The sequence below is a fragment of the Danio rerio genome, chromosome 1, assembly GCF_049306965.1.
Source record: "Danio rerio strain Tuebingen ecotype United States chromosome 1, GRCz12tu, whole genome shotgun sequence".
Taxonomy (NCBI): Eukaryota; Metazoa; Chordata; class Actinopteri; order Cypriniformes; family Danionidae; genus Danio; species Danio rerio.
The window spans coordinates 12,205,760-12,228,882 of NC_133176.1; the positions used below are offsets into that span (position 1 = coordinate 12,205,760).

At 34.9% G+C, this 23,123-nt stretch overlaps 2 protein-coding genes across 28 annotated transcripts in view; both read right to left on the reverse strand.

The window, feature by feature from the left end:
* Positions 1-1,450: 1,450 nt before the first annotated feature.
* crfb15 (cytokine receptor family member B15) lies at positions 1,451-15,084 on the reverse strand. Of its 9 annotated transcripts, XM_073949284.1 has the most exons (10): positions 14,739-15,084; positions 13,445-13,503; positions 13,238-13,309; positions 12,352-12,526; positions 8,549-8,666; positions 7,687-7,859; positions 7,423-7,577; positions 5,057-5,216; positions 4,623-4,744; positions 1,451-3,331 (listed from the first exon to the last, which is right to left on the reverse strand). In XM_073949284.1, the coding sequence occupies exons 4-10, from the start codon at positions 12,425-12,427 to the stop codon at positions 2,975-2,977; spliced, it is 1,161 nt and encodes a 386-aa protein (XP_073805385.1). In that variant the 5' UTR covers positions 12,428-12,526; positions 13,238-13,309; positions 13,445-13,503; positions 14,739-15,084; the 3' UTR covers positions 1,451-2,974.
* A 387-nt stretch (positions 15,085-15,471) lies between these two features.
* The window catches only part of dmd (dystrophin), a 251,520-nt gene continuing 243,868 nt past the window's right edge, over positions 15,472-23,123 (reverse strand). For 6 of the 19 annotated variants that reach the window (XR_001799156.4, XM_017355864.4, XM_073949245.1 and 3 more), the window contains 3 exons: positions 21,756-21,848; positions 19,640-19,665; positions 15,472-18,065 (listed from right to left, as the gene is read on the reverse strand). Coding sequence is in view for 17 of the 19 variants with exons in the window: in XM_017355864.4 (XP_017211353.2) it covers positions 19,643-19,665; positions 21,756-21,848 (116 nt within the window). In the remaining 2 variants the exon portion in view is untranslated. 19 annotated transcript variants of the gene reach the window in all.

A 23,123-nucleotide genomic window follows, 5' to 3' on the forward strand; every position in this document is an offset into this window, starting at 1 on the left:
GTAGGAAAAACAAATACAACAGAAGAAGCATACTCAAACAGGTTTGTGACAAGGGAGAGTAGGGGAGAGCAGGGCACAAAGTAACACTTATTGGTTTTGGTCATGTAATGAACAAAGTAATAGGGTTAGACAAACTATAATTGTCAACACACCTACAAATGAGCACTAGAATCATAATCGCCGGACCAATGATTTCTGCGCAGTATTGCCAAAAGTGCCAGGAACATAAATGTTATTTACCCCACCATAAGTTGTAACAGACGGGGTTAGTTGTAACAAATGCTGTTAAATTAAGGCAGATTTCACACAATTAATTTAAATTCAGTTTACTTAAATAGCTATATTTCTTTTTTATTCAACACAATTTTTATTTTTTTGTTTATTAGATAAACACATTTGAATCTATTTGCATTATCCATTCATTCATTATTATACACTGCATTATTTGCATTATTAGCAATAAAACAATTTCTATTAAAACAATATTTTCTCATGAAAAAAACACTTTTATTTAAAAAGTTTTTAACATTACACTCTAAATAAAATAAAATAAAAATCTCGACTGTAATAAAAATATACTTTTATGCTGCAAAAATAGTTTCACCGTCCAAATTTTACAAAACTTTTTAAATAATTGGGAGGAAGATGTCTGCCGACACTGTGGTGAAAACCTCGGAAGCATGCCATGGTCAATCCTGAGCAAATACCTTAAAACTCTGTGTTAAATTTAACCCAGCATTACTTTGTGCCCCGTGCTCCCCTAAAGCCACGACTGTATTTTTCAGTTTGGGGTGAACTATTCGAAAAGGTCAATGTTGTTGATTTAATGTGTCTGCAACATCATTATGTATTTTAAACGTAATTCAATAAATCAAGTTTAATATTGTAATAAACGTTACCTGAAAAGTAAAAATACAGATCTGTCTTTCGTGAAACCAAACAGTTCTATTTTTATGGCTCATTAATCAAATTGACTTAAATTTCTAATTGATTTTCATGTTTTTGCTTGAGTTTTAAAACTAAAATATGTTGCATATTAATTGAGCACACACTTAATATTCATAAAATGTTGACATTAGTATTTTCTACACTTCAGGGCTTAATTTATGCCAGAACAGGCTGGATCCGGCACCTCATTTTACCGATCCCCCTCCTCGCATGTACGTCCGCCCCGCCCCTCTCTGCACTTTTGTCCATGACACCTCTCCCACCTCAGGTAACATGCCAGATCCGGTACCCTGATCTGTTCCGGGACCTCACAATTTACAATTGAAGCACTGTACATATTATATCCATAATAAAATAATATTAGCTTTTAAGTTGCCCCAAAATATTTTACCCCAAAATGTTTTTACATATCTAAATGAAAATAATAGAAAACATTACATAACAGCATTGTGTGAATCTCAATGCAAACAACGTAGACCAACCAAAAAAAAGAAGAGAAATCCAGCTCAGTTTTATTTATTGTAAAACATTTATCCATTTCACAACAACATAAAATGTTAGTAAATGTTTTTTTTTTTTTAAATCATAAAGTACATTCAGTCCACTTAGCATATAAGCAAACAACATTTTCTTCAAGAAATTATATACATTACATTCAATCCATACAGTGCAATTATATACAACAATATTTATACATGCTTCACAAAATCAGATCATTTCTAAAGGAATAGTTCACCCAAAACTGAATATTCTGTCACCATTTCCTTTGCGGTTCTTCTATTAAACATAATGGGCCCTATCATACACCTAGCACAATAAGGTGCAAGATGTGTTTCGTGCGATTTGTTGCTATTTTCAGACCAGCGCAACTGTAATTTTAATGTTTTGCACCACGTTGTTTAAATAGCAAGTTCACTTGCGCCACTTTGTGGACTCATGGGTGTGCTTGTCTAAAAAGGAGGTATGTTAGAGCACTTTGTCTGCCTGTTTTTAGGAACAGAAATAGACTGCACCATTGACCACTTAAAAGCTGGTCTAAAGTCTAGCGCAGAGTGCGTTAGAGATGTGCCCATGTATTATATAGTAGTAAGTAAGGTAGTATTGCTTATTATATGCATATTTATATTTGTTTTAATAAAACAAGTTTAGATTTGACCACCTGTCGGGATTTGGAGAGGTCTGCATCACCATATGAGGCATAAGAATAGGACATGAGTTTGGATTTAACTTTTTGAGTTTTGGATTTAAGTTTTTTGACCAAACTTTGTTATTATTGTTTATTTATTCGTTTGATGGAAATGAGAACTGAATTTAGAAATAGTTTTGAAACAAATGTTTGCGATTAACAAACTAAATTAAATATGTAGGCTAATGGATGTCTTTAGTGGAGCGCGTACAACACCGTTTCCTTATACACTAAGGTAAAGGAGTAAAGTAAAGAGTAAAAGTAAAGAGAAAGAGAAAATAAAGAGGCCGAATGGAAAAGGCTCGATCTTTATTCTCGCACTGCAGATGGTCTGTTTAACTGTTTTCTCGCTAGTGAAGCATTCAGTTTTTCCACTTATAAAGTTCGTCATGTATATAGCAAATGCGCCATGGTGCGACACAACTGACTCTTAAAGGAAAAGGGAGATAAGACTGATTTAATGCACATTATGCTCAAAACACACCTATAACTCATTAAGAGAATAAGCATAACCCTGTTAGACCATGAGCTGGGGTGCACAGTGTATATTTTGGGTCCTTAAAATAGCAAAAGTGGATTTAGCCACACCTTTAATGCTTTTGCGCCCTGCACTTTAGACTTTGCGCCTAGATCATTAGATCACTAGTCCAATATGTGTCTATGGAAATATTGATGTCCATAGTATCTTTGTTCCCTACTGAATGTCAGTCGCTTAGAGCTTCACATATTCTTCAAAATATCCTTTTTTATAATAAAGAAACTCATAAAAGTAAAAACCATCGTAACTTTTCAGTTTTAGGTGAACTATCTCTAAGTAAAACACGCAGGCTGTTTTTGCCATCAGGAAACACGCTCAGAGTTCGCTACATTATAATAACTAGCTTGAGTACTACTGGAGCCTCCACAACAGGACTGAGTGAAGAGTGAATTCTTCAAGCACAATGGATAGAGCTGGTTGGGGTAGAAGAGCGGTGCGGGTTTCATGTGCATTAGAAGTTTATAGTCCTCCTCCATCTCTTCTATCGGTGCGAGGACGCATGATGAAACAGACTGCTCGTCCTCGGAGATCTGGCTTTTCTCACAGAGCTCCTCATACTGCTGGTCTTCAGATACGGTGCTGATTTTATCATGCTGTTCTTTCTGGTGTGGAGGATGTTGGGTCGCTTCAGCACTCCAAAATGACGGCACAAACAGATTCTAGAAGAAACCAACAAACACACAAAAAAATTGCCATTTGATGTTTGCTCAAACAACTACTACTATTTAAATTGAGCTAAATCACTGAGTTTTGGGGGGACAACTTGATTGTTTTGTTTAATCCACTTAAATTTGTTAAAACCTTTAAATTAATTTAATCGTTTTGTGTTGGGACAACGTGAAGGAATTGTGCTTTTAAAGTGTACACACAAAAAATGATGTTTGCTGTTTGTTTAAACTCATTTAAAATGAGTTGAAACAAGTTTTTGGGGGACAACTTAATTGTTTTATGTTCAATCCACTTAAATTTGTAAAAACCTTTAAATTAACTTAATTGATTTGTGAAGGGACAACAAAGGAATTGTGTGAAACCCATTTTACAGTACACACACAAAAAATGACATTTGGTGTTTCAAATGAGTTGAAACACAATTTCTTACGTTTTTTTTTTTTGGGGGGGGGGGGACTGAATTGTTTTATGTTCAATCTACTTAAATTTGTAAAAACATCAAGTTAACTTAATTGTGTGGAAGCCAGCATATTTTATTTTGTATTAAAAGGTTTATAATCAGTTTAACAAGTATAATTAGCTTATAATCTGTTTTGGGTATTTGAAGTAAGGTTTAAATCAAATATAAATATTAGATAACAAATTAAAGTTAACTAGAAACATTCTAATATATTAAAAAAACAAAAGAGGAAAAAAGCAAAACAAATAGCCAAACAATGTACTGAAGATTAATTAAAATTGTAAAGAAAAAGACTATTCAATATAATAATAGATACTTCAATATTAAAAATATACCATTTATGAATTATACATTTTTACATTAGTTAACCAATACTAATACTACATTAACTTACTACAGTATTGTTTTAGTATCTTTAAAAAACTGAATTAGTTTTTAATTCGATATAATTCTTTTTCATTTGCATTTTAGCAATATTAACTCTAGCAGTGTTGTGTTTTGTATTTATTTATTTATTGAACTGTAATTGTAGTTATTATTGTACATTAATTGGATGAACATTTGGTAACTATGTCTAAATAAAACCAGTACATGTAATTCATTTCAAGTACTTAAAATGGTTTTAGTTTCATAGTTTAGTTTTAATAACCCTGATTTACAAATGCGTTTGTTTAGGTTAAATAGTTAAATAGTTGTTAAATAATAAGCAAACACTCCATTTAACTCACCGACAGCTGTCATATTTTTAATAAATGACATTAACATATTGCATATTTTAGATGATTACCCCCAAAAGCTATGTACAAAATAATGTCATTTACCTTCAGATGTTCTGGTAGTTTGGTTTTAGGGTAGAGGAATCTGTAGACTTTGATGATCAGCCAGGCGGCCAGAATGGCCATAGGAACAAGAACAACAGCAGCGATTCCACAGCTGACCAGAACTAATGCAAAAACACACGCAACAATGTCAACAGGACGTCATTTTAGACATTTAAACATTTCCACTTCATAAACAAAAACACTTCCTAGAGTCAGGTTAGTTCTCAGTTTAACAGAGGATGTAACTATCTGCCATTTACAATAAATGATCTATAATCCCATGACGCGGATTATTGGAACTGTCTTTCCAACTGATACTGAATATTTAGAAGGGGACGGGGCTGTCTTTTTGTCCATAAAACATTATACATTTTGACTTCACATGGACTTTAAAGTTTTATCAGTTACTGCTAATTAGCTTACTGTCCACTTACCTGGTACATTAGTCACACATACAGGAGTGCTGTACTGTCCCACTTCTTTAAGGCCTTTGGGATCCACCTTTGCCTGAACACAATATCTGCTCCATGGATGTAATCCTTTAATACGCTGTTTCACATCTTCATCACTGGATGTAGAAATCTTCTTTATTGACTACAGGGACAAAAAATCATCTTACTGTTATTTCATCCTGCACCCTTTATTCATCAGTCCAGCATGAAGCCTTGCAAAATTTCAATGTGTTTTAAACATGTATAGGTTATTACTAGTAGTAGTTTTTGTTGTCACACTATACAAATAGGTTGATGTTAGGTATTTATTTACACAAACAAATAATGAACAATGGATTTATTACAGTGTATATTCATATTTTTTAATGTCAGTTAATGGAAATCAAGTTGTTCATGTTAACTCACAGTGAATTAACTAATATTAACAAACATGAATTCAGATTAACAACATAATAGTACATGCTTATCTATGAATAACAAATGTTATTTAAGCATTGATCATAATTAGTACATGTTGGTAAATGCATTAACGAATGAAGCCTTATTGAAAAGTTGACCATTTTAATGACTTTAATGTTAACTACTTTTAATTCTAACAACATTTTCTATTTTAGTTTCTATCAAATCTTTTTGATTTGCTCTGTGGGTATGTACAGCAGTATCTAAATCAGCATACTATCATCTCAAAAACATTGCAAGAATTAGATGCTTTGTTTCCATTGAAGATTGTTCATGCTTTTATCAGCAGTAGAGTGGATTACTGTAATGGACTCCTCACTGGCCTTCCCAAAAAGACAGTCAGACAGTTGCAGCTCATTCAGAACGCTGCCAGAACCAGAAAATCAGAGCACATCACACCTGTCCTCAGGCCTTTACACTGGCTCCCAGATACACTCAGAGTAGATTTTAAAGTTTTACTACATGTCTATAAACCTATAAAACAGATCGCTCAGATCATTTGCATCAAGTAAATTAAAAAATCCCAAGAGTTTAGTCAAAGCAGTGTGAATTTACCTTCATCTACTGCCCCATCACATCTGATTAGCCGTGCTTTGTTGAATAAGCACTGTGCTATGTCCAACAGATAGCACTATTAAGTCTTTCTTTTTTAATGCCTTTAAAATCTGTTTTTATCTGTTTCTGATCATTTTTTAATTCTTTTAATTGTTTTTATTTTCTCATCTCCTTTATGTCCTTTAAGTTATGTTTGTTTATGTAAAGCACTTTGAATTACCATTGCGTATGAAATGTGCAAGATAAAAAAACTTGCCTTGCCTCTGACTTTCTAATACTAACATTTCTCGAGTTTACACTTGCAGGTGTTTAAGAATAAAGCGAACTTGGCATACTGTCCATGGAGAGGGCTCTGAGCTCAGGGAAGACACCCCAACTCATGTTATAGTTTGGTCTAATGCTGATTGGATAATAGAATGGTTGTCAACAATGTATTTGAATTGCTAAAACATCTGCGCGTGCTACTCCAGAAATTTGGTTATAAAACATCACTAAGGGCGTATTCACACTATGTACTGTTGCCTCGAAACGGGCCACAGAATACTTGTCCTCCCTCCCGTCTCCCCCGACGGCCCGCACCCACATTACAATCGGGCCTGGGCACGATTACGTCATTGATGTTGCGCTGTTCAGTAAGCGCTCTTGCCCAGCACAGTGGAGATTTCTCTAGTTATATCGCTTTATTCCTTAGGAACAGATCAGCCACTTTTGACCCACATAAACAATCATAAAGTCCTCGTGCTGCAGGAATTAGGAGGTTTGCTGAAGGTGCGCAGCTGTCGTGCAGTGAGGAGTTTCTCACGGCAAACTAAAATATAAACTATAGCAGTTTGCGTTCATTGAACAGTAAGAATGATTAATAAATTCATATGAAACAGTCCCTTAAAAGTCACGTCTTGCTTTCAGTTTTGGGCTTTGGCAAGTTTTGCACTCACACACAAGTGTACCACACCAAAGTCCAAGTAAACTACACTCAGGCACACCTCTTCCAACCCGGCCGGGGGCGGGCTGATTCAGTGCACTCACACTTCTCAAACGATCCAGGAAATGGGCCTGGGCACGGTACGAATATCATAGTGTGAGTTGGCCCTAAAAAGTGTGTACTGATAAGTAATTGTCACATTATTTACATTTTTGTTGCTCTTTGTTGCAAAAATGTTTGTCAATAATTGAATGTAAACAAACAGCATATAATCTTCAACTAAATCAAACTTTAAAATTGCTGTAAATGCTCTTAAAATTCAAAATAACCCTTTTTTTGAGCTAAAAATGAAGGCATGACCCAAATGTCTTAAAAGTAGTGATATAAAAAAAAAACATAAGCATTTTCATACCTCATCTTCAATGCCTTCGATCCGGTGTTTGATGGTGTAGGTCACTTGTGAAAAAAATGTGGAAAGTTTGCCGATTTTCAGAATGGGTGCTCGAACAGTCACTTCCAGACTGTTATTCTGGATGACGAGATGCACAGCAGGAGGTCCTATGATAGCTACAAGGGAGCAAAAGAATTCACATAATTAGAATATTGCATTAAATATTCATTTCACAATGACCTAACAACACAACAAAGCTGGGGAAAAAAACGGATTCACACTTACTGTGCTGATGAGGTATAAATTTGGGTGCTTTAGCCCATTCAGAGAACATCCCATTTTTCTCTGCCCGCACTTGAAAAATGTAGCACCCAAATGCATACGGCAAAACTCCCGCATCACATTTCAGCTCTGTGGTTTTCACACAGATGGAAGAGACATTTCCCCAATCGCAAGGACTGAGCATCATTGACAAACACACACATAAACACACAAAACAATATATGTAAGTCAAATATGCAGGTAGAATGAGCCTATTGTTTTCAACTTCTGCAGAAACCTACACTGTAAATAATATCCGCAAATTAAGTTTTCCGTATTTGGTGATTCATCTTGTGTAACTTTTAACCTTGGAAATTTCAAAAAAGGGACTTTTATTAACATTGGTATTAGTTTAAAGTTATATATCGTCTAGCTTGGTGTCGTATGTTACAATATAAAAACTTTGTAATAAACTGCCAGTACATTTTCTGTTATTTGACACACTTCTTTCTCTAAATATTATACATTATATCATTTCAAACTACTAACAAGTCAATAAAAGTCAACTTTGTAAAACTGTAGAGTTAAAATTTCAAGTCTTCTGGAGAAAGTCTTATTTTATTTTATTTCGGCTAGAATAAAAACAGTTATTAATTTTTTAATCACCATTTTAAGGACAAAATTACAAAAGGAGGCAGAGCAGAGATCAAGATCCCATAATGCAATTCACAACCGTAAATTAACAGAAAACATGTTAATAATATGGTAACTGTTAATGTACAGATATTTTTAACAGTGTGGAATTTCATGTTACAGAGAATCAAGTTTACTGGAAATAATTGCAAACTAATATATAAGCATTTTTGCGTATTTTAAGTGTACTTACACATATCTTACAGTGTACGTCATGTTCCTGATGGAATTGTGTGGAGACGTCCACTCGACAACTGCACCCATGTTGATGGAGACCACCTTCACGTTCTGAGGTGCAGCCAGCTTCGTTTCTAGAGCAAATCAGAGTAACACAACGGTAAGTGATACATTATTCATTCATTCACTTTCCCTTGGCTTAGTCAGAGGTCGCCACAGCGGAATGAATCGTCAACTAGTAATACGTTATATAGAAGGTAGTGCTGGATATTGGAAAAATCGAACATTGTAATATTTTTTTATTCTGCGATATATTGCGATATGAACACAATTTCACCAGATGAGTTGAATAAATATTTGGAATAAATTTATAGTTTTTAGACTGATTGGGATGATTCTGTCGGGGAGTGCATATAAATAAAATATCTTAAACAATCTACAAGCACAGACAAATTCAATAAAGAGAAGGAGAGAAATAAAAAAAAAAAACAGTGTTTTCTTGTTATCAGATCAGAGAAGTCGGACTGTATTCAGGTATAGAGTAATTGAATGATCAAATGTAAAATAATACTGCATAGTCTTCATTTTATAAACAATTCAATAAAATGAATTGTTATTAGTTTGTCAAAGTTACAAACAGTACATTTTCTAATTCCTGAATAAAACCCTCACACAGTCACAGGCCTTAAAAAACTCTTGCAAAAAGCTACATTTTTATCTAGACTCAACATTGCGTATACTCGCAATGTGCCTATTGCTAATGATCCAATTCTGATATCGATGGTGAAACCATATATTGTGCAGCCCTAATAGCAGGGGTGTCCAAACTGAGTTCTAGAGGGCCGGTGTCCTGGAGAGTTTGGCTACAACCCCAATCAAACACACCAGCTAATCAAGCTCTTAATAGATACAGAAACTTCCTGGCAGATGTGTTGAAGTTAGAGCTAAACTCATCAGGACACCGGCCCTCCAGGACCGATTTTTGAGCCCCTTGTTATAAAGCATTATTTTTTTATTGCGAATTGCATGTGTCTTTTTCTTTGTCCCGCCTTTTTGTTGTTTTTTGTTTTCCCATAGGCCCCCATTCTGGCGTGATTCATGCTCTGATTGGCTGCTGGGCTCGGAGGCCTGTATAAAAGGGAGCTTCCGGCAGGATTCGAGGAGCTCATTTGTGCTGCGACGGTTGCGGGGAGTGAACGCCTGGATTTCCCTTACCCCTCCGGCCGAAGTCCAACATTCAATCTTGTTACCATTGTTCATACGTTCAACTTCTTTTGAGAGTTTGAGCTTGTAGGGGTGGCCTGCCTATTTATTTGATGACTTTTGACAATGTTTATGGAGAAAAGTAAGCTTCCTGTATTTTTCTTTTTAAAATTTATAGGTAATTTAGTTAATTTACTTTATAGATTCTTCTGCTTGTTATTTTGGCCTTTGCCCACCCTGAAGAGATGCTCATTTAAAATTACTTTGTTTTTCTATAATAAATCTATTTAATTACTCTCAACTGAGTGTCCGAGTTTGGTTGTCGACCGAAGGGGATCTTTTGCATTAAGTTTTTGTTTTGTTTAAGAAATCCACCACCCCAACACATTTTTTTTCCGTTTATTATGCCCATGTTGTTTTCCCCTAGACTATGGGCTCAATAATTTATTATCTGATAACACAGTTTAAGAATTAACATTAATGTCAAGGGTATAGGTAGAAGAAATAAGCGCAAACGTCAGAGCATATCCAAACATCCCAAAGGCCCCATAATCACCTTATAGACCCCAGAATGTTAAATATGAAATATATTTTTCACTTAAGCGTATATATGCGCTCATTTACGTTCCTTAAGTAAATATACAGCTGCATCTAAAAATCACATACTATATATGCAGAAAAACAGTATTCTATACTGCAGTGTTTCTCAACCACATTCCTGTAGGACCACCAGCTCTGCTCATTTTCCATGTCTCCTTAACCAAACACACCTGATTAAGATCTTCAGCTCGTTAGACCTGTTATGAGTGTGACAGATAAAGGAGACATCCAAAACATGCAGAGTTGGTGGTCCTCTAGGAACATGGTTGAGAAACACTGGAACAGGAGGCTTTCGTCATGATAATTAATCTTATTGCTCCATAAATAAGCATGAACGATAAGACAGGATAGGTAGACAGTATGTATTATTATCAGGAAGTCCTTAATATAAAAAAATTGTATGTGGGGGATACCCAAAATCTGTATAAAACCTGGATGAACTACAACTTTCGATGGGCATTTTACAATCCCATGAGGCCTCAGGAGAGGATTTATGACCATCACAAATGATGCTAATAGGTTGTTAAAAAATAACAGTTCAACACAAGTAAGTTAGCATATCTAAATTAATTTGCGCACATTGATTCTACATACAACATCATTTTTGAACACCTTCAGACATAAGTTCTAAATACTCCCACTGAGAAGAAGATATACATTGTACACAAAAGAAGATATATCGAAGAATGGTGGAAACCTGTAACCATGAACATCCATAATCGGAAAAAAAACAGAAGTAGAAACAAATGGATGTCAATGGGTTTAACAGAAAAAAAAGAACAAACTCAAATTGGTTTGGAACAATCAAGAGTGAGCACTTTTAGGTGAACTATCCTTTATATCATTACATTAGGATCATAAGAAACACTGCTGTGGTCTGTTGGAATCAAATGTTATGGCCTCCCCAAAAATGACATTTGAAAAGGTTTGCTTCTGCTATGCTATGAACAGTAAACATGTAGACATGATATTAGCATAAACACTTCATGCTGAATATTTGCTTCCTCTCTGCTGAGCCACTGGTGGGTCGTGACCCAGATTAAAACCCACTACATTAAATAACATTTCTGAAGAAATGGAGTCTGCAACTATTCACAGGATAACTGTAAATCAATTTCACTTTACAAAATCATTTTAGAGGATGTACTTTATGAGGTCAGTTCCTCTGAAGTTCACAAATGTTTATGATGCTAATTAATATGATGATGATTATTAAATGTGTAACCTATAAATGGAACATTGGTTAACAAAATTGGTTAACATTGGTTAACAGAATTAAATGCACTTCACTGTGAAACATATATGTTTTTGTTATTAAGTTTAATGTGACTTGCACAGTAAAAAAAAAAAAGATAGCAACTTTTTGTGTTTTAACATCAGATGAGCCCTGTAGCATTCATTTTAAAGACTAAATGCAGCCATACGTACTTCTGGCTACATAATTTGCAATCTCCAGAAATGTACAGTATATAGGGCTTTGTTTTCAGAGCCCATGTTGAACTAAATTATTGAAAAATAATGTATCACCACCTCTAAAGTGCATTATTTTTCTAATAATTGAATGGTCCATTGAACATCTTGCTTCAACTCCACTCATGTAAACAACCTGTGGAAATCTTGCTATGTGAAAATGGTAAAAAAAAAAGAAAAAAAAAAGTGTTGTTTCTGCTTAGGAATTTGCTAATGCTTCTTCAGCAAAGTTTGGATTTACTTCAACACAATTGGAAATATTATATTATTTAGTGATTTTCTGACAAACTAAATGAAAATAAAATAGGGTGTTTTCAAACCTTTTTAGAATAAACCCAATATTGGCACATCATTCAAAACTAAGCCTTTAAAAAACTTTTTAAGAAACTAAGAGTTTTTTAATACTTTAATACTTAAGAGAAATTAATACTTTTAAAGTGGTTTTATTTGTATTTTTTTTGTGTTAGAGCAGAATATATATTCTTGAGATCATTAATACAAACATCAAAACGCTATTAAAAATCAATGATCAAAAAGAATACTGACCAGCATAGATGTGGTGTCCATCCTTTGTCGCAAAGAGTGTGAGAATCAGGAGCTTCGCGATCATGACTGACAGCATCACTGTTGGGGTAAGTCAAGTCACAGGCTTTTAAACTTCAAAGGCTGTTTGTCACGTGCTCAAGAGGAACCGGGAACAAACTGAATCAACAACTTCCTCCTTTACACACACACACACACACACACACACACACACACACACACACACACACACACACACACACAAGAAAGTTTTTCTTTATAATAAAAGACATGAACAGCAGACTCTGGGAAATTCACAAAAAAGTTTGTAATGGATGTCTTTTTTCATCTTCAGTGAAGTTATACGTGAAGACTGAGAAACTCCACACAAAATGATTATTAGACTGTTTTTTTTCACTTTTTAACAGTAATGATTTGTGACATTTATGCTTAGAAAAAACTGGGAAACTCTTCTCACTCACTATCATTCAGCTTAGTCCCTGATTTATCAGGGGTTGCCACAGCGGAATGAACCGGCAATTACTCTGGAATATGTTTTCTAGTTCACCTATACCACGTCTTTGAACTGTGGGGGAAACCTACACAAACATGATTCGAACCAGCTACTTTTTTTTTTGGAGAAAATCTAATTATGAAGGAAGCACGGTGGCTCAGTGGTTAGCACTGCAGCCTCACAGCAAGAAGGTTGCTGGTTCAAGTTCTGGCTGGGCTAGTTGGCATTTCTTTGTGGAGTTTGCATGTTCTCCCCATGTTGCTATGGGTTTCATCCGGATGCTCTGGTTTCCCCCACAGTCCAAAGACATACAGTATTAGTGAAATGGATAAACAAAATTGGCCATAGTGTATGAGTGTGTGTCTATATGCGAGTGTGTATGGGTGTTTTCCAGACCTGGGTTGCCGCTTGAGAGGCACCTGCTGTGTAAAACATATGCTGGGATAGTTCATTTTGCTGTGGTGACCCCTGATAAATGAATGAATAATTATAAAGACAGAATAAAGTTAAGAGAGCAAAACTGAACAGGGGCTTAAAAATAAAAATTATAATTAAAAAAAAAATCAGGGCAAAAAAGTTAAAGCATTATTACAGGTAACATACCAATGACGACCTTCTTGTGAGGCGACAGACTAACCACTGAGCCACAGACTCAACACCGCCTTCAGTGAATAAATGTGTAGCTTACCTCATCATTAAAGCAAGTAAAAATTTCTTTTTTAAACTTTTTGGGGTGCTTTTACACCTTGTTTCAATACCCGGCGCGTTTCCCAGTTAACTCGGTTTGTTTGGTATTTTGTGAACACCAAAATCGCGCTCTGATTCGCGCCATCCGAGATCGCCTGAACAAGCTGTTCTCGACTCGGTTGAAACGAACTCTGGTTCCGCTTTGAAAAAGCAATACGGTTGTATGGCTATATGAAGAGAGAATGACGTCCTACCGGTAAAGTGCGTTTCATATAGGAAAGTGAAAGCATGCGGTCGGACTGAACCAGGCCAGTGCAGAGACTGCAGGAGATTTATTGTTGTTGTCGTCGTCGTCGCGCGCCTACTGAAGGGCGGTAGTGCCGCGGGGGCACTTTCAATCCAAGACTAGGGCATGTGCACTGCAAAGGTTGAGCCCTATGTGCACGTGCCTGGATTGAACCGTTTCAAAACAAATAAAAACAACTATAACATTAACTTTTTGTTTAACAAGACTCCTGATATACCTGGCCTAAACGTGAACCCTGTTTGTTTAGGCATCTATAGCATGTGTTCTTGTTTTCTAAGCTCTGCAGGTGACCTCAGTAACTTGTGGTTTGACATTCAGATTGGTTTTTGACCTCAATTCTGTTGTTCCAATTTGCACATGGGAAATTAAACTGAAAACAGTTACCCAATTATTATCCTGAATAAAAAAACATCCATTTCAAGTTAAACATAATCTAATCTTCGCGGTGGGCAAACGATACAAAGCAAAAGCTATGATCTGCTAGAAAAATTGGCGAAATTACCATCTAGTATTTCTATTTTATTTTTAATGTATTTTGTTTTTAGGTCTATTGTTTTAGTTCATGTCTGCACTGACACCTTGAAAGATCAACCAAAGTTCATCTGCTTCATGATCTCTCGGTTCATCTGTAAAGAAATGCATCAGCCAAAGTTTTTAAAGCTTAAAATAAATAATGAAAACGTGAATGAACACAGTTATTAAGTGTCATATTTTAACAAAAAATAAATAAATAATAATATTACAAAAACTGACGGCCAATAGTGCTAAAGATTTTTTTATAACTCTTGAAATAAGGCTATGTATGAGAAAGTATTTCCTCTTGATTTATATTTGGTGATGTCTGTGGGTGTCACCACAAAAAATTAAAGTACACATTTTAGCTTATAAGGACTCATTACTCACCAATCACCATCATAAATCAGTCTAACATAACAACGTCTTGACAGCTGAGTGGAATCCCGGAAAATAAACAGTGGAACAACGAGCAATGGGAGGTTCGCACGTGACTGAAACTTTAGCAACAGTGTTACCCTATCAATCCAAACATTTGATTCAGAACAGTCGATTTACAGGTGTGGAAGCACTCTTAGATAACCAAATTGTAATATAAATCCTTTCAAATTTGAATTTAATCACCGAGGCTACAAATTCACCGACCAAAATGAATAATTTAGTAGGCTATAGGCTATACTAATTAAGATTTAGTTTTATTAAGTAGGCCATCACTCGCTATACATTTACTAATGTAAATTAGTCATTTCCAGGTCATACAGTCGCTTCATTTTAAACATCTGAAATTTAATCCCTCATATACATTTAAATTTTTGTGGTATTTCAGAGGATAATTGTCAATTACCTGCTTTGTGGCAAAGTAAATCCACAATAAATAAGACAAACCATGGTGGCCATAATGGGTTTGCATTTTTTTATCAACTAATGCAGCTTAAGAAAACCACAATTACATTTCGTCGTCTGATAAAATATTTCTTTTGCAATAACAAATCAAATGTAGGATTTCAGAATCAAACAGCATATCCCAGAAATAAATAAGCAGGACTCTGGACATGCTCATCCGCAATGTGCAAACCTGTTTTTTTTTTTTTGCAATCATAACGGTCATAAATGTGCATACATATACATTAAAATCATTTATTTCTTTATATCTGTTCAACACAAAGCATAAAGGTCTATTAAACAGACAAACATCTCAAACACGCAGAAAGAATGGACGCTGAAGCTGAACATTTTGTCTTGATTCGTCTATTTCTGTAAACCGTGTTCTTGTTTGCTAGCATGCTTATGACAACACCCTCAGATGAACAATGGCGATGTGTGCAAGACCTTTAATGATACATTCCAATATTGCAAGGTGATGATGGTTATTAAAGGTTAATTGTTTGATTTGTGTTATAACTACTATCCATAGGATATCTTTTCCTCTTATTTTGTTACAGATACACAATTAGCACAGTTTGATGCATTGGCTAAAATGTATGGATGCCTCTTTCCAACACAGAATACCACAGTATAAGGTAACTTAAACTGTCCATTTTCTTAACATTCTGAGAAAAGTCAAACGTTTTAGAACTGAGAATTGACTTTTCTTGCAACTTGATGCAAAAAATAATTAGATATTGCAACTATTTGGTCTGAATCCTTATTAATTATTTTTTGTTTTTATTTGTAGACTTTTACAGAACTTAGACTTTACTCTAGAAATGAGTTTATATCATAAATTCAACTTAATATCTCAAAAGATTGAGGTAAAATCTCAGTTCTTTGATGAAAAGATCATATTTGTGTGGTGACTTGTAATTTAGAGATCTAAATTATATCTCATCATACATATAAATAATAAAATAGTCAAGAATAGTATAGCATAGTTGAGAAAATAGTCAGAATTATAGGGTTAATTAATTCATGTCATAACAATTGTTACTTTAAAGGGCACCTATTTTACTCCTTTTACAAGACATAAGATAAACCTTTGGTGTCTCCAGAATGTATCTGTAAAGTTTCAGCTCAAAATACCCATTAGTTAATTTATCATAGCCCCCAGAATGTGGCCATTTTGGTGTCTGAGCTGTTTTTGTGGCCTGTGGCTTTAAATGCAAATGAGCTGCTTTTCCCCATCCACCACGTGAGTGTGTTTCTCCTGCTTTACAGCAGATAAACAGCAGTCAGTGATAGAGACAGACTCGGATGAAGCTAAATAGAGCTCATTAGTTAAAAATACCAAGTAAGTTTATTTCATGTAGTTGTGGTGGAGTTTATTCAAGCCTTTCTGAAACGATGAGTCTCACACATTGAAGTGTTTACTGACACCATGCGGCTGTGGTGATCATATCGGTTAAGAATTAGATAATGATTTTACTTTCTTCATTACAAACATGCTGTTTTAAAAACGTTTTAAACTTATAAAAATCACAGAGAGTTGTAACAAATATTTTAATCCCTGTTATTATTATAGAAACATCGCGCCTGTCAATCGATCGGTGGATGGGGATAACTGCACTCCTACATCACATTGCGATGGCCATCAAAATCACTAGGACTTGGGTCCTATGTTAGCGTCAGGAAATGTTATAAAAAGAAACGTCTTGTGTTTATATCACTCCAATATGACTGTAGAAAACACTATACCTACAAACAGTTCTGTTCAAACAGCAAAAACAAGTTGATTTTCATCATAGGTGCCCTTTAAAAATAATAATGAAATTTATATATATGTGTGTGTGTGTGTGTGTGTGTGTGAAAATGCAGAGTTTGTTATTGAAACGGCAAGATAATATAAATATATTCATTCTGGTGGAAAAAGAGCTTCCATAAATACTATTCTAGCACAATAATGTGGGCAATATTCTAGCTACATGAGGAGGTTGTCATCATGACAATCTTATTGCTCCATTAATGCACATGGACAGAGCATGAAGAATGGGAATTTCTGTGAGGTAGACAGTATGTAATCTTAATCAATAAGTCCTTCTTTTAAAAAAAACAAGAAGAAAAAATGACTAATGTTGTTGTCTTGATGACTGCAGTAGTTCAATGGTTACATACAGAAAAACATAAAACACACAGACAACCATACATACACACAATCTTTCGCAAACCCACCCACACACACACCCACATACCCACACAATCATACCCACACACACACACACACACACACACACACACACACACACACACACACACACACACACACACACACACACAATAGTAGACTTGCCTTTTAATATGCATTTGTTATTTTGTTACAAACAAAATGAGTTGATAAAGCACCCCTGTGTGTTCTCACTCACCCATTTAGATAAAAGACTTTAGTTTTTTTCTTTTAAATGCGCTCCACTCTGTACAAAGACATGGCACGCAATGTTACATGTTATCACACACCCGTCTGTCTATTTTTGTACAATTGCATAGAAGTGTAAAAACCTTTGTTTAAAATGAATAAACAATTCTAGACTTTTTTGCCGTAAGAAACTACCCAAACTACTAAAGATCAAATCTACAATGTGGAACCGCGATCCTTCAGAAAAATAGATTTTTATTGATATTCCCCATTGTAAACATATCCGGTCCAGTTGTTGACACTACAAAAGCATGCAACGAGGAGAAGACGTCTTCAGTCTAAATCCTGCTCCTCTGTTATTACATGAACCAGCGACTCCATGGCATGTCCAATGTTATCAACCATGTGGAAAAGACTTCCCACATTGGGACCTGAAGGAGATGGAAAAACCAGAGTCTGAGCACAGTATTTTATATCTCTACCACTGCTAAACAGACATCGCCACAGAGAAACAGATTATCCGACTCATTACACGTTGCTTTGATGTGGTTTTTAAGCTCTTTATTTAAAAAAAAAAAAAAGATCATAACTTCGTTACATCAAAATCCTAGAAAAGCCAGATAGTCTCCAAATATATAAATATGGGATGGTTCCTGTTTTTAGACATGTATATTTTTTTTGCTCACTGTGATATGCTAACTGCTTGTCTGTCATTTTATAAATAACTATTTATATATATACTATATATTTTTTATTTAATTTTTTTATATATTTTTTTATAAATAGCATGGATTGTCTCAGTCAACATAATTAATATTGCTGAGGTCTCCTCTGCTCATAATTGAAAAAATAAAATTACAGCAATATTTTAAAAATATTATTACAATTTAAAATAAGTATTTTAATATAGTTCTAAAAGAAATGTCTTTTTCATTAGATTTTTAAGCATCATTACATATTTCTAAGAGTCACGTGATCCAAAACAAATTATTCTAACATGCTGAGTTTCTATGGTAACACTATTGTAAAATAATGGTCCATTAGTTAATGTATTTACTAACATTAACAAACTATTTATAATACATTTATTACGGTATTTATTTATCTTTGTTACCATTAGTTAATGCAATTAAGGTTAAATAACGTTAAATAAGTTCATTTTAACTCACTGTGGATTAACTAATTTTAAAGGAAACAACTTTAGATTTTAGCAGGCATAAACTAATGTTGAATTATGATTATTCATACTTACAGTTAGTTAATACATTAACTAACATTACCTATTGGACCATTGTTCTAAAGCAGTGGTTCTTAAACTATGGTACGTGTTGATCAATTTCAAAATTGATCAAAAATGATGTATATAATATGCCATATAGCCTATATTTCTGAGGTAATCTGCCACGTTTTTTATCTTTGCAGAGTTGTAGCTGCTTTACTGAGCCTACTACGCTACTGTATTTCAATACTGCTCATTTTGGTGGTACTTGTAGAGACAATTTTTTTCTGAGGTGGTACTTGATGAAAAAAGTTTGAGAATGTTCTAAAGTGTTACTTTTTCTATAAGTTATCACTGGTACTTAATTATTAATAATGTATTTGTAATTTTCAATACATAAGTATTATTTTTTTTTGCATCTTATTTTTTTTGTGAAAATGTTCATACATTATTATCCAGGGTTGTTTGACTTTCAAACAAAAAAGTTTAAGGCATTATAAATAATTTATTGTAAATGCAATAACTGAATGTGTAATTGGTTAATAAATGTAACGTATTTAAAAAAAAATACAAACCCACTGATAAGAATCAGAAGTGTTTCATGAGCTCCAAAGTATCATGTGACACTAAAGACTGAAGTAATGATGCTAAAAATTCAGTTTTGCTAACTGAAAACATACATTTTTAATAATACTCTTTAAAAAGCTTCCTGAAATCACAGTTTAAATAGACAAGAAAGGCTGAAAAGACGAGTGAGAAGACTGAAAGGTTAGTTACAATACTAACCTCTCATGGATTTAGCCGTCCGCCTCCTTAGACAGAGGAAAAGGGGAAATAAGAAAAATCAGTGAAGTAGGAGCAGAAAGGCAGTTAGTCAAAAAGAGAAACAGATAAAATATGTACATCAACATTAGCAAATCATGTTTGTTATTACAGCTGCAGTTTTACTTTTTTAAGTTTTATAACGTCCCATTATCCATTTCAAAGTAGGAAAAATAACAAACAAAGAGTCGTTTAGAGGTTTATTCATGCAGAGTAGAAAAGCAGTGGGTCAAAATGAACAAGTGCTGTTTAAAATGAAATGGATGCTGTGATAAACCTTTCCTTCCGATTGTGACATACACTTACCGGCCACTTTATTAGGTACACCTGTCCACATGGCAGCAACTAAATGCATTTAGGCATGTAGACATGGTCAAGATGATCTGCTGCAGTTCAAACCGAGCATCAGAATGGGGAAGAAAGGGGATTTAAGTGACTTTAAACGTGGCATAGTTGTTGGTGCCAGACTTTCAGAAACTGCTGATCCACTGGGATTTTCACGCACAACCATCTCTAGGGTTTACAGAGAATGGTCAGAAAAACAGTAAATATCCAGTGAGCGGCAGTTCTGTGGGTGCAAATGCCTTTTTGATGTCAGAGGAGAATGGCCAGACTGTTCCAGCTAATAGAAAGGCAACAGAAACTCAAATAACCACTCGTTACAACCGAGGTCTGCAGAAGAGCATCTCTAAAAGCACAACACATCCAACCTTGACTCGGATGGGCTACAGCAGCAGAAGACCAAACCGGGTGCCACTCCTGTCAGCTAAGAACAGGAAAGTGAGGCTGCAATGGTGAGTGTATTAAAGTGGCCAGTGAGTGTATATCAGAGTAAAATAGCTTCTTGAGTAAAAAAACAAAATAAAAAAACAATGTAGACAGTTGTCTGCTGTTGGTTGATCTTTAAAGGGAATAAAAATAATATTTCCTCATTTTATAAGTCAAAAAAGTTAAATTACTGAACTTACAGACAGGAGTCTGAGGAAAATGGTAATGTTAAATAAAAAATTATTTTAAATTAAATTAATTACTATCCATCCATCCGTGAATTTTGAAACGATTTGCTTAGGATGGAAATCTGGCTATCGCATCAAGAAGGAGGCGAAGTTACAGCTGAAAACTGTAACTCTAACATATGTTTGCTCGATTAGTAGTCCTTGTGGATCACAACGGACACTTTCGCAAGGTAGACATACACAACTTGACAAAAGTCTTGTCGTCGAGCTGTTGTAAGAGCAACAAATAATAACTTGACTTCTAGGTGACCATTTGGAAAAGTGGCTGAAGTAGATTTTTCAGAGGAATTATCTGTTAAAATGCATCCCAATCCTCACAAATACTGCAGAAGACCTATTAGAACCAGCATGGAGCCAAGATTCACACCGAAATCAGTCAAACTTGGTAAAGGAAAAATCATGGTTACATTCTGTATAGGGGCATACAAGAGATCTGCAGAGTGGATGGCATCAGCCAACAGTGTGAGTTATAAAGACATTTGTGCTGCCCATTTCATTACAAACCACAGAAGAGGGCAAATTCTTCAGCAGGATAGCGCTCCTTCTCATACTTTAGCCTTCACATCAAAGTTCCTGAAAGCAAAGAAGGCCAAGGTGCTCCAGGATTGGCCAGCCCAGTTGAGCATGTCTGGGGTAAGATTAGGGAGGAGGCATTGATGATGAATCCAAAGAATCTTGATGAACTCTGGGAGTCCTGCAAGAACGCTTTCTTTGCCATTCCAGATGACTTTAATAATGAGCTATTTGAGCCATTGCAGAGATGTATGGATGCAGTTGTTCAAGCTCAGGGGAGTCCATGGGAGCTCACTGTCCTAATTAAATAATTAAAAATCAATGTTTTATTTTGCTAAAAAAAGCGTAATCTAGAGGCCTTTACCTTTCATATCTGCCACTTCTGATACCAAATGATCAACTGGAAGTCAAATTATTATTTGTTATTCTTCAAACTTAGGATAGGCGACAAAACTTTTGTCAGGTAGTGTATAGAATAATGAAATCAAAGGGTCTAAATTAAATAACATAAGTGGTCAAAGCTGGAGACTTTTTGAGTCTCTTTTTCTCACCTTGGCTGTGAGGGAAGGAGTTGTTGAGCTGCTCGATGACGTCTTCTAATCCAGTGCTTGCATCCTGGGTGGGACTGGACAGCTCATCATCACCTGAAACACACACAAGTGGCACAATTTCAACTGAGAACTGACCTTAAAAGCCACTGGAAGTTGTCCTGCCCGCCATGAAACCTCATGTTCAAACAGAGACGCTGTTATTGATTTAGAGGATAATCCTGAAGGTCGTGTTGAGGACAGCAGGGCTCCGATGCTCTCAGACCACCGGTAAATATATGGCCATTCCAACATGCTATTTCAAATCATATAATCACTGCAACAAATAGAATTAAATGTAACAATTTCGAACATTATTTAAAATGATTCCAGGACTTTGTTCTTAAATAAAAGCCAAAACATCTTGACACAGTTCAAATATTCAATGTTGCAAAGCTAACAAGTGATCTTTGAATTATGTTGAACTTCTCTCTCATTCTGCTGCATAACGTTGATTCAGAATGCTGTAACTGCGGGTTTTAATTAAAACCCTTGATTTTAAATGTAGTTTCTGGCTTTGAAGCCAACTCGATGTGAAATGAGAAGTAATGAGATGGAAAAAAGAAGCATTCAAGCTTTGCTCAATAAAAAATAATATTACATTCTAGCAGAACTCTGGCCAAAGGGATATTTTTATCAGAGAGGCAAAAGAAAAATACTAAGAAATTTGTGGCGAAATAATGAAATAAATACACTTGTTTGGCGATTTTTACAAAATAAAAATAAATAAAAAATTCGTCTTGAGCTTTTCCTTCTTTTGTCGAGAAACCTAAAGAAGTATAAAAGTAGTTATGTCGTATAAATATGAACATACATTTCCAAATATCCATAATACATAAATACAGTTCATATTTAATTTATTTTTAGTAATACTTTGAGTCAGCGATAAAGTATATAGAAAATCAAAACAAAACCTAAATCATAAACATCAAACTGCACTTGATGAAAAAAAGATTGGTGTTTGTTGTGAAGATTGTGAAGGACGCAGCATTTTGTTGAAACCTCACCGAGACTTTGTGTTTTCCTCACAAGTCGAGACAACAAATAAGATGTTGGCCAACAGTTTGGGGCAAACAAACAGTTCTTTTGTATCTACACATGAATAAAAGCTCCCTGTGTTCCCTTTTGTTTGGCACAGATAAGAACATTGCCTCTTTTTTATCGGTTGTGAAAATCTTTTGCTGAAACCAACCTGGGCTTCAAGCCAAGTCTTACAGTACAATGTAACTACAGTTATCAAAGACAATACATGCCAGATAATGAGTCAAATTAAGAAATAAATGAGTTCATTTTTTAAACATTGATCAGATGAAGGGGACTGTATTAGTGACT